The sequence below is a fragment of the Lissotriton vulgaris genome, chromosome 11 (assembly GCF_964263255.1).
Source record: "Lissotriton vulgaris chromosome 11, aLisVul1.2, whole genome shotgun sequence".
Classification (NCBI taxonomy): Eukaryota; Metazoa; Chordata; class Amphibia; order Caudata; family Salamandridae; genus Lissotriton; species Lissotriton vulgaris.
The window spans coordinates 887038016-887050193 of record NC_141699.1 but is presented as its reverse complement, the minus strand read 5'-3'; the positions used below and the strand labels follow the sequence as shown (position 1 = coordinate 887050193).

General features: G+C 49.1%; 1 protein-coding gene across 1 annotated transcript; it reads right to left on the bottom strand.

Moving 5' to 3' along the window:
* Positions 1-7990: 7990 nt before the first annotated feature.
* LOC147683646 (uncharacterized) lies at positions 7991-9067 on the bottom strand. The gene has a single exon (XM_086942557.1). The coding sequence runs from the start codon at positions 9065-9067 to the stop codon at positions 7991-7993; it is 1077 nt and encodes a 358-aa protein (XP_086798683.1).
* Positions 9068-12178: the final 3111 nt, after the last annotated feature.

The following is a 12178-nucleotide window of genomic DNA, read 5'->3' as shown; positions in this document are numbered from 1 at the left end:
TTTGAGAGGTGGATATGTTAGTTATTTGATTGAAAAGGATAGTGAAGGGATCGAAGAGGGGAAAAGGTTTGCTTTTATATAGCGCTTGCTATCCCTGATGGGGCGTTGAAGTGCTTTTTTGGCGAGTAGCACGCTACTGCAGAACCCATAAAGGATTAGTAGTGAATTAGATTAGTGAAATATGAACGTAAATTGAATGGTGGATATGATAGTCATTATGCTTGTTCAAAGCATTGCAATAAAAGAATCAGGTACATGGGCTATTGGTTTACAATAAAAAGTTCTGAAAGTATTAATATTCGAACAATCTGCAGATTTTAGAATGTTGTGTAAACTAACACCTACCTAAACAAGCATTTGCAATGCAATAGGTCTCGCATTATTAAAGTTTGAGCTATTGGCATTGCTAATAATAATGCAACACCAATAGCTCAAACATTCTGTACTGCGAGACCTATTGCATTGCAAATGCATGTTATTACTATGTACTCATACTGTATTTCTGAGTAACTTTTTGTGTAAATGCACTTTTAAAAGGCCATAATGCAGCCGAACAAAGTTTTATTGATGATGTTAAAAATGAAATCAAGAACTGGAATATCTGGTCCTTCGCATCACAAAGCTTCTAGTATCTCAACAATTTCTCTTCCATTTGATAACAAAATGCTTTCTGCTCCTTAGTCTTTTTGCACTCACTGTACTTAAACATCATTACAACACGGGAAGTATGGATGAGTCATAACAACACCAGGATTGTGGAAAGGTACAAATATTTATGAATTATAACATCGCTACAAACACCCCAGGGAAATAAACATCATTTAACTAAAAAGAAACATGTAAATTGTTCATATTATTATGCAGCAATAAGGTACCGTAAGTCCTTTCGAAACAAAATATTTGTAATGGGACACGACATGCGTGGGGACTTGTCCTGCATAATGTACCCAATCGGCTGCAGTCTTCAGTTGCTGCCGTCAAATCAACTGGGCTCACTGGCCTGATAATGATTTGAAAAGAAGACTGGATATATTGAAGACTGATCTACATGCAACGAATCTGGTAACCCCAGACAGACTGTTGACGGAGGACCCAACCAAACGACTGACCACTACCGTGATGGCTCTGGTGATTGAAGCAGAGACAAATGAGTGGATCAGCAAGAAAGAGGCAGAATTCCTGGTGACAACGGACCCAGTCATACCGTATTTTTACACCCTGCCCAAAATACACAAGGGCACCACCCCAGTCCCAGGGAGACCAATTGTGTGCGGCATCGGTTCTATTTTGGAACCCCTGTCTCAATTTTGCGATGCATTTCTGCAGCCATTGGTAAAACTCATCCCGTCTTATTTACAAGACACCAGAGATGTGCTACGTCTCATTGGCGATATGGACGGCAGACAAGATATCGATCTCCTCCTTACCCTCGACGTGGAAGCGTTGTACACAAATATACCTCAACAAGCAACGCTAGAAGCAGTAGATTCACTTCTACGACAAGAGGATTGGGTGTCCCCTACCCCGATATCATTCATAATGGAGCTGGCACACATTGCATTAACTGAGAATTTTTTCAAATATGAATCAAATTTATACCACCAAGTGCGTGGAACATCGATGGGCTCGACCTTCGCGCCGAGCCTGGCATGTATCTACATGGCATCTTTTGAAAGAAACTGCATCTACCCCCAGAACACAATCCGTTCCGTGAAAACCTCACATGTTGGCGACGATACATCGACGACATCCTGGTGTTCTGGAAGGGCGACCGAGCGACCTGTGAGGCCTTTTGTGTGTGGATAAACCAACAAGACCCATTTCTTAAGTTCACGGGCACGATCTCCAATGAATCAATACCTTATTTGGATCTTACCATATCCCTGGAACCAACCATGATCAGTACCACTCTATACAAGAAGGACACCGACAGAAACAGTCTATTGCCATATACAAGCCACCACACGAGATCCTTGAGGGATAATTTACCGTTCGGTCAATTTCTCCGCCTTCGGAGAAATTGTAGCTCCACCACTGACTTCAAACAGGAAGCACATTCCTTACAAAACAAACTTCGGGATAGGGGCTATCCGACACGTCTTCTGAAAACTTCCACCAAAAGAGCCCTCAACAACAATAGAGAATCCCTTCTCGAGGTGTATCCCAAAGAGCAAGACGAGACGATCACCTGCGTAACCTCGTTCACGAAGCACTCAACATTCATTAAAAAGACCATCAACTCACATTGGGGCATTCTCAATTCTGCTGGGATGGAGTTACCGCGCCCACGGTTTGCATTTAAAAGGACGGCAAATCTAAAGGATACCCTTATTCACACCCGTCCTAAGAAATCTAGCACCCCAGCTGTCAATACTCTCTGGGACCTCCCCCCAGTAACCGGGCATTATCGTTGTGGTTCTTGCGTTGTGTGTCCCCAGACCGTTGAGGGCAAAACCATTGAACTCCAGAGCAATTTCAAATGGACAATGAATAAACACACCAATTGCAACAGCTCGAGGTGCATCTACGTGCTGATTTGCCCCTGTGAGATGCTGTACATTGGGATGACCATGCGCCCTGTCAAACACCGGATAATGGAGCATAACAGCAATATTCGGTGTCAGAAGGCACACACCAAGCTTTATGAACACTGTAAAGAGAACAATCATTGCCCAGAAAACATTCGGTGGACTGTCCTCGAATGTTCACCAACCATCAACCAACAAGCCCTCTTCAGACTCGAACAAAGATGGATCCATCGCCTACATAGCGATGAACTGGGGCTGAATGATGGGGTGCCCTGGACAACTCTCGCCAGATAGTCTTCAATTGGGATCACATTGCCCATATCCAGACGATCACCAACACGTCTGATTAGACCACAATCCCCTTTCCAAGATGGCCCCCACATTGGATCACACTTGCCTCGCTGTCTGAGCGAGTCCCTATTTTGCTCTCACCTCCCGCGTTTCATTGCCTAGTAACCGGAGGGACACGCCCCCCCTGGGTGCGCGCGCTACTTTCCCTTATCTACACCGATCAGGGTTCCACATTTGCGCTGGCTGTCCCGACTTCGGCGGACTCGTGGGAGGGGTAGGTGCCTAGATGCCTGCCATCAGCATGTATTGAGGTAAGGTGTGGAGCCATTTCTCGAACCCGGCGTGTGCTCTTACAGACGCGCTGCAGCTCATGATTCAGCTGCACCCAATTCCACGGGTAACCGATCGGCTCTTCTTCCCTTTACGGTCCCGCGGGTTCCCTTACTCTCCCTGCAGGTTCTCCTCACTCGCTGCTGGCCCCACCCGGACAGCTCGCAAGACCTACAACGGGAACCCAACGGGTAAGTGCAACCCTGGTATTGCGATAGTGTGTAGCCGCTCGCGTGCACACGGCGAGCATGGCACATCTTTTGTGATTTCCCGGTGAACCACGATTAATACACTGGCGCCGACCCCCTACCTAATGTACAGACAGAGTGTCAAATCATTCACGATGTATTTTGCTGTGTGGTTTTTTCTATTTCTAGTTCGATTGTATATATAGATATAATTTTTAAACTTGAGTCTAATGCTTTTTAGACATAGGCTCCTCACGCGAACTGACTGTTATGAGGGTTCAACATTGGCTTCAACTAGTTATAGTTCACCCTATTCAGCATGCCTCACCGTCGTGAATCTAGCCCTCTCACCATTACGCATGCTAGAAATGAACAGCATGTCAGCCCGGTATGGAACGTAGTTCTTCACGCTCTGTATGTGTCACTACCTTTTCTCTCACAGTACCTCCAAAACACCGCCATGACTCATCCGGTTGGTTCCCACTGAGCACACATCACTGTCTCTGTTATAAACAGGCACCACATGATGTACTCTGGGCACAACAAATTGCAATGCCAGTAAATCTTACTTATTTTCTCCCCAGTTCCCAGGAGGTCCCTCGCAAGGAACTACTTTCAATACGACACGGTACAGGTCGTATATTGGAGTCCTCTACTTTTGAGAGGACCCCAGCAATTATATGAGCACCTAGGTCCTGACGAATTGCCCTTACGGCAAGAAACATGTCGACCGCTTTCACATTAAGGGTTGATTAAGGATTGGTCCCATTGCCCATCACTCCTTAATACCCCTCTATTTTTAATAAAGCAGAGAGCCCGATCATTAAAGTATTCCTCAATGGACTCAACTGACTTTTTTTAATACACACTCCCTCATGCTCACTATTGCACTGTTTTAGGCCCCTCACACGCAGACACCCGCTGGCTCGGAATAAAAGATCTCCGCCAAAGTGCAGCTCCCCACGCTGCCCGACGGGCATTGCACCGCCAGCCTGCCGTAGGAGCAGGATACCAATGATGACGCTGGACGGTCATCGGTTGGGATGACAGTTGCCATCCTACCGGTAACCTGTGTGAGGTATCCTTATATTCTGAAAAGGGTTTACACCATGCACTCACACAACCCTCCCATAATCAGTGAGAGAAAAAACAACCTGAGCTAAACTACTAGCTCCCACTGGGGAACTCTGTACAATACTCCTTGTTTACTCCAACCCCAGACATAAACCCTCCTCGACAAGAGCCAAATGAAGAAATCGGCGCTTTGTGAATAAATTCCTCAATTATAAATTTGTTTTAAAAAGGAACAACTCGAGAAAATGCTCTAAACGAAAGCCAGGCGGAGCCGAAAGTACCCGCGGCAGCTCGCCCATTCCCTGGAGTGAAGATTTCACAGAGTCGACAGGCTACCCAGTCTGACTATGTATTTTACATTTTAAAAAAACACACTGGAGCACCACGGGGAAATGCCACGTACTGTGCTATCGCTCCTGTCGGGCCTGCAGCAAGTTTGGGTTGTCTGGCGTCCGCGGGAACCTGGCGGATGTGAAAATAAAAGCAGAATGACCTAAGAAGAACATCCCCAGGCGGCGCCCGAGGGTACAGCCTTTGAGGAGCGGGGAAAAAAAATCAACAACTGCCCCACCCAACTCGAGATACATCTTTTCCAGGCAGACCACCGAATAATATAATAAAAAAAAAAAAACAAGAGCAGTTAAGGTATCACCGCCGCTGGCCACGAAAACCAGAAGTTCGGGAGCGTGAAGCCTGTCATGGGGCAGGACTTCCGCCTTCTGCGGGAAGCCTGCGCCCACGGAGTGCGTGGCCGAGAGGAACAGTGGTGACGCGGGGCTTCCATGCCTGAGGGAGAGCCCTCCGTGTGCCAGCAGACGTAATGAGGAGCAGAAGTGGCTGCTGAGGCCGCCGATGCAAGTGCTGGGCTCCGATGAGTGAAGGAAGCCCCGCGTGTGCCAGGTGATGCGGAGGAGATGACACCAAGGGAGTCCTGAGCGTGACGGAGCCTGTAGCAGCGACAAAAGAGCCCGGTGAGTGGGGCTTAGTTGTACCGTGTGTGTGTGTGTGTGTGTGTGTGTGTGTGTGTGTGTGTGTGTGCGCGCGCGCTATTGCAGGAGGCTGACTTTTGAAGCAGTACAGGAGATGTGCACAATGCGTGGCTGTACGTGCGTGTACACCTGCTGAAATCGCTGAAAGCTCTGTGCGTGCCCATCTCCTGTCCCACTTCCAAGGCAAGTCCCTAACAATAGAGCTCCCTGGCGACAGGGCTTTCGGGCTGCTTATGCCAGGCTCGACCTAAAAACCCCAGAGGCCATCCCCCTCTGGCTCAATGGGCTCCAAAGGAATCCGCATTAATACCAGCCAAGCACATGACCCATTTTACCCAGTGGGCTAGTGTGGGAGAAGGTGCAGGTTAATGGGGTTTCTGAAAAGAAATATGTAACTGAGAAGAAGAAGGTCACAGATCTGCAGTTTGTTTTTAAACAATTTCCCACACATAACTTAGGTTGAGCAAGGAAAAAAGGAATTGTCGTTAAATTGGTTTTGATACGCCTATGACTCTGAAAGGGGACACCAAGGGGGGAATACTGAAAAGAAGGCACATCCAGAGCTTTATCTATTTTTTCATGTACTCTCCTACCATATATACCCAAGCTGTGCAATAAAATGTTATTTCCTCAATGAGGAGAATTTTTCTCCTCCAATCGCAATCAAATAAGATTGGAACAATTTTTCCCATTTTTTCCATCGCAGGGTAGGCTCGCCTACATCATCCAAAAATGGTGGAGGTTGCACCATATTTGTAGCTGCCATGACGTACACTCATCTTAAGCAAAATTAATTAGAAACCTAATACCCTTAGCACTATAACGACATATGCAGTAAAGCTTAAATATAAGTAGTAAAATAGTACACATTATGGTAATGTAAAGTCCCCTGCACAGCATAATACGGTAATGCAAAGTCTGTGCACCCTGCAAAAAAACAAAGAAAAGTGGCTAGTTCCTCCAAGACTGCTGGGAAGGAAAAGGTTAGCACTCTTAGTCCGAAACACCTCCTGAAGATGCATGGTTTCACCCATACAGACTAAACCGGAGAATAAACTTCACCCAGAGGTGTTGCCGATGGCTCGTAGGAGGAAGTCTGACGAACTTGTAGAGAACCTCGATGAGGTTGAACCTCAAATATGAGTCACGAAGCAACGAGCAGAAGGTAAGAAGCTATTTGCCATTTAATGTCATTGTGAAATACGGCAATACTCGTGACTGATACTTGAGAAGCGGTGAAAGCAGTTACGTTTCAGGCACCCGTTCATAAAATAGCAGTTCACTCGCTGGCACAAATGCTTTCCGCTGGAGCAGTTCCCATAAACACAAAACTTCTTCGTGCCGTGGACGAAATATGCAATATGAAATTCAGTTTTCACTGACGCCGCTCAGTATATGAACTGTGCTATGCTATAAATTCACTATCTCACACGCTGGACTCTAAGCACTTGAGACATTGGTCATTGCAATTCCGCTGCTGCCGCGCTCTGGTAGGTCACCATTTAACCGGCAAGAAATAGCACTTGCAAATTGTATAGCGCCAATATCGGCCCGCACACCATCCCCCCATAACATAATGTATATCCCATAAATAAACAGACAAGACAACTTGTTGATGGGAAAACGTAGCTGCAGGTTTATTAGCATAAATTGCCAAAACATGGTGGGTTATCTTACAGACGATCCAAAGGCAAGCTGCCCCTCGCAGCTTGCCACCTGATGGGCCAAGTAGCATCGCGGCCTTGGCCAGACGGTGCTTAGCGGTTGTGGTGAGAGGATAGCACCTCCCATATCCGGTGAACCATTGGTCCACCCTCTTGCTCACCTCCCCCCCTATGAGGGGCGGAGCGTTCAAGCGACCCCCGGTTGTCCAGGTTTCCAACCGCCCGTAGGATAACGGGGCGCCGTCGCACCCCAGGGTCCACCGCACAGATCTCCCGGGGATATTGGGCCTCAGCACCCTTTGTGCTTCTGAATAGGGTACTCATGAGTACCTTTCCGCCTCTGGATCGTCCTGTAACTCCGCCTGCAACACAAATAACAGGTATTAAAAGCATAACTCCCCCCCCGCCTCCTGAGATGTCGGGTAAGCGGAAAGGAGGGCAACATCGAGGGAGAGGAGGACAAAGAGGCCGCCTAGAGAGAGGGGGAAGCATTAAGTACTTCGGCCCCACCCCCCCATCCGGCCGGAAGTGATGCGCCTTCTCTTATGAGGGTCCCCTGCGGCGACGAGTCAGTCGGCCTGCATAGTGCCAATATCGGCCCGCACACCAGCCCCCCATAACATAATGTATATCCCATAAATAAACAGACAAGACAACTTGTCTTGCTCCCCAGGGCACCTGTAAAGGGGATCTTGAAGCCTTCATGAAAACCAAACAACAGCAAACGGCTGTCTGCTTCTAAGGGATAGCGCCTGAGTAAGGGAGTGATGTTGTCAAGGATAACTGGAGACACACCTACAGGAGCTTGCAATGGATAGAGTGGGGGAAGTGAGGGGGAAACAGGAGAAAAGGAGCACCCAATACTGCCATGGGGCGGAGTGGGAAAGTGTGGACGGGGAGACAGAACTGGAGGCTTGCTGACCCCCTCAATTTTGCTGCCCCGCTCTTCCTGCTGGTTGCGGGCTTTGTTTCGTGTGGCAAGAGGTTGCGGGGTGGGGTCCCCCACAGGTGTGACATGCATGTAGGAATTTGCATGTCTTACCCCAGGAGCAAGACCCGTTGTTAAATAGACGGCATGTCCCTGGGGGGGATCTCTTAAAGCCCCCTGTATGTCCACCCCCTCTGCGGCCTTCGCGAAAGGCATGCTTGCCCCTACCCTGGAACTGAAAGGAACCCCCAAGTGAAGACTGTCCCCAAGGGAGACTAACTTGAGCGCCAGCAGATGCCTGACCACGCGCACCCTTGTGCTCCATCCAGAGCTGAACTTCTTTTTGATCCCAGTTCATCTCTGGGCATTGCGACATTTTCCTTCTAAATTCCCTGTCATAATTGATCCAACCATTGCCACCCCATTTAATAGCCTCATTGTGTATAATCCTGGAGTACTGGACAAGGCCAGGGACCTGTTCAGGGAATTTCTCCATAGTAACGGGCGCTAATATGGAGAAAGCTTCTAACCAGTTTGCAATGTTCTTTTCAGGCCATGGCTGGTACTTAACCTGTTTGTCGTCTTCCTTAGCCCCTATCTTCCTAGCGTCCATGCCCTCCTGTCCTGACATAAGAAGCGTGAAAATATCCAAGAACTCCCTTTTCCATATCCCTTCTTTTGCGGCCTGCGGAACTTGCCAAGCCAACGAGCAACGCCCGGAAAGGAGCGGGGCGGAGGAGACAGCAGGAATTATGGATGGCAGGGAATTGGGCAACGGGCTAACAGCAGGAAGGACCCCTGCGCTATTGATTGATGAAGACCCGGACGGGCTGGGAACCAAGGGAGGAGCGACCGATGGAGGCACCGCGTTCTGTGCCTCCAGCACTTTGACAATTGGAGTGTTCACTACATGCGATGTTCCTCCCTGACTGTTAGGCTGACCAGAGGACCACAGAATAGAAGCTGCCGGAGCAGGACTCACATTATCAACGATATTCCCACCCCCTTGAGACGGGCCTGCAATTGTAGACCCTGCTTGGAAACGTCCCATGAAAGAGTTCAAAGTATCCATCATTTTAGCAAGGTCGTCTCTGGTTGCAAAATTTCCTTGGGCAACCTGGATGTCCCTTGTGAGGGCCGGAGTCAGAGGTGGGACAATAGAAACCTGCGAAGTGACCTCCCGGGGGGTCGCCACAGGTTTGCTTTGCGGTGGTGGCAGAGGTTCGTGCGGGAAATCCCTAACAGTGGGCTTTCAGATCCGCTTGGGTCTGGAAGGGGCGGCATCGGCGCTGTTCTGCGGTTCCGAAGGTGGCGATTCGCCCATGTATCCAGAGTCCTCAGCTCAGGGGCATGCATCACGCTCTGAGCCCAAGCAAGGCCTTTAAGCTTAGCCATTTCGAGAAAGTCTGCCCACTGTGCGTCCTGGGAGGTACCCGGCAACGAGTCCTCCACTTGGGTAGTCTCCGGAAAAAGAGGGGGTGAACTTTGACTGTCCATTCTCACTTCTGCTCGCCCTCACGGGATCTGGGGATAAAAAGTAGGATCAGCCACAAGATAAATTAAATGACAGTCATTGCTCAGTCCGTCCAGCGCTACCGAGCGGATGCGTGTCCCATACCCCTACGTACTTACATAACCATGGAAAAAGAATAGACGTGAACGGAAAGTGCGCTCGATGTGGTAGAAACTCTGCGAGCGAGGGTGAAAGTTGGCTAGGAGGGAAATAATTAACATTAGTAGGTACACTTGAACGTGACGCTCTTTCTGACATACACTTTGCCGGCTCCATCACCCCTTTAGCGGGCCAATCACCCCCCTTTGTCCCCCTCTAGACAGGGTCCCAGCCATATACCTGCTTCTGCCAAACTCAATTCTTTGCTGAAAGGACAATGATGCTCGTCCGTTGCACCGGCTGTTTTGCTTTGACTCCTGTAATATAAAACGAAATTGTCATAAAGTTCTTTACATCCCTTCTGCTGAGTCTTTTGTCTGCCTTGTTCCTTTAGCTTTGGCATCGTAAATCCACTGCCCAACTCTCCTCTGGCCAGTCCTCCGTAGAAGTAGATAAGGTAATCCCCTCCTGTAAGTACACACGTTAGCCCAGCATACTACAATTATTTCTTTTATGCAATGTCCACAACTTTTGCCCTATAACCTATAGCAACAAAGTTTAATGAGACCCAAGTGATAGAAAGGGCAGCACTGTCTGGCCAGAAACCATTTGCAGGTAGTTCCCAAAAGCAGGTATGAGGTTAAACTCCTGTCCACACTGCAAGGGAAACCAAGCCCGGGGGCCCAAGGGCCGACCAAATGTCCCCAACGCCCCATCCGAGTGGCGGCCGCCAACATCAGGCCCGAGGCGAGAGGCAGCCGGGCTGGAAAAGAATATCCTCCACCTCATGCGCCCAATCCCCTAAGCCAAACCACAGTTGATGGACAGAATTCAGAACAATGTCATACATTCACCCAAGTGCAGAGATCTGGGCCTAAATCCATCATTTGTTTGCACTCCATACCACCCCAGTTCAGACATGGTCATATGCAAATCAGCCTTGACCCTGTGCCTCATGGGAACAGTCCAGCCCGAACTGCCAAGCCATGTCTTTCCTGGACCGGAATCAAGCATCCTAGGACCGGTTTCTGGCTATCAGCCGTCTTCAGCCAGGATAGCTTGACTCCAGTGGTGTGGAGAGCATGGTACTCACGTCTGAGCATACCCATCCCACTCGGGGTGACAAAATGCAAAACCACAGTTGATGGACAGAATGCAGAATAATGTCATACATTCACCCCAGTACAGAGATCTGGGCCTAAATCCATCGTTTTTTTGCATTCCACACCACCCCAGTTCAGACATGGCCATATGTAAATCAGCCTTGACCCTGTGCCTCATGGGAACAGTCCAGCCCGAACTGCCAAGCCATGTCTTTCCTGGACCGGAATCAAGCATCCTAGGACCGGTTTCTGGGTATCAGCCGTCTTCAGCCAGGATAGCTTGACTCCAGTGGTGTGGAGAGCATGGGACTCACGTCTGAGCATACCCATCCCACTCGGGGTGACAAAATGCAAAACCACAGTTGATGGACAGAATGCAGAACAATGTCATACATTCACCCCAGTACAGAGATCTGGGCCTAAATCCATCGTTTTTTTGCACTCCACACCACCCCAGTTCAGACATGGCCATATGCAAATCAGCCTTGACCCTGTGCCTCATGGGAACAGTCCAGCCCGAACTGCCAAGCCATTTCTTTCCTGGACCGGAATCAAGCATCCTAGGACCGGTTTCTGGCTATCAGCCGTCTTCAGCCAGGATAGCTTGACTCCAGTGGTGTGGAGAGCATGGGACTCACGTCTGAGCATACCCATCCCACTCGGGATGACAAAATGCAAAACCACAGTTGATGGACAGAATGCAGAACAATGTCATACATTCACCCCAGTACAGAGATCGGGGCCTAAATCCATCGTTTTTTTGCACTCCACACCACCCCAGTTCAGATATGACCATATGCAAATCAGCCTTGACCCTGTGCCTCATGGGAACAGTCCAGCCCGAACTGCACATTCTGTCCATCAACTGTGGTTTTTGCATTTGTCACCCAGAGTGGGATGGGTATGCTCAGACGTGAGTCCCATGCTCTCCACACCACTGGATTCAAGCAAGGCGGGCTGAAGATGGCTGGAATGCCAGAAACCGGCCCTCGGAAGCTTGTTTCCGGTCCAGGGAAGGCATGGCTTGCAATGCAGCATTGTGATTGGTTTTAAGCGTCCTGGTTCGATGCTTAACCAGGGGATGGGGGCCTGGGCATGTGCTCCACACAGGCTGTAATGCAGCCTGCATGGCGAACAGGTTTTCGCTGACGGTGAGTCGGCAGTGATTAATGACATCCTAGCCCAGTGCTGGACTGATCATGCGCTTGTGGCGTTTTCTCTATGTTTAGGGGTTTATTCCTCTGAAGGCGCCGGGGTAGGACTTTCGAAATGGGGCAGATCTTGGTCCCGACTGCTCAGCTCATCTCCTAGGCCCTCCCTAATTCCTGCTAACTTCCGCTTGAGTAACTCGGTGGAGGAAAGCTACTCCTTGTTGTGCCGGTCGATTACTGATACGCTTGACAAGGTTGTGCCCCTCCGTAAATCTAGAGGGAGAGAGAACAGGGCTTTTCCCTGGTACACGGAAGAGCTA

Coding starts and splice junctions, on each gene's coding strand:
- LOC147683646 (XM_086942557.1), bottom strand. CDS start 9,067: ATGATGGATACTTTGAACTCTTTCATGGGACGTTTCCAAGCAGGGTCT.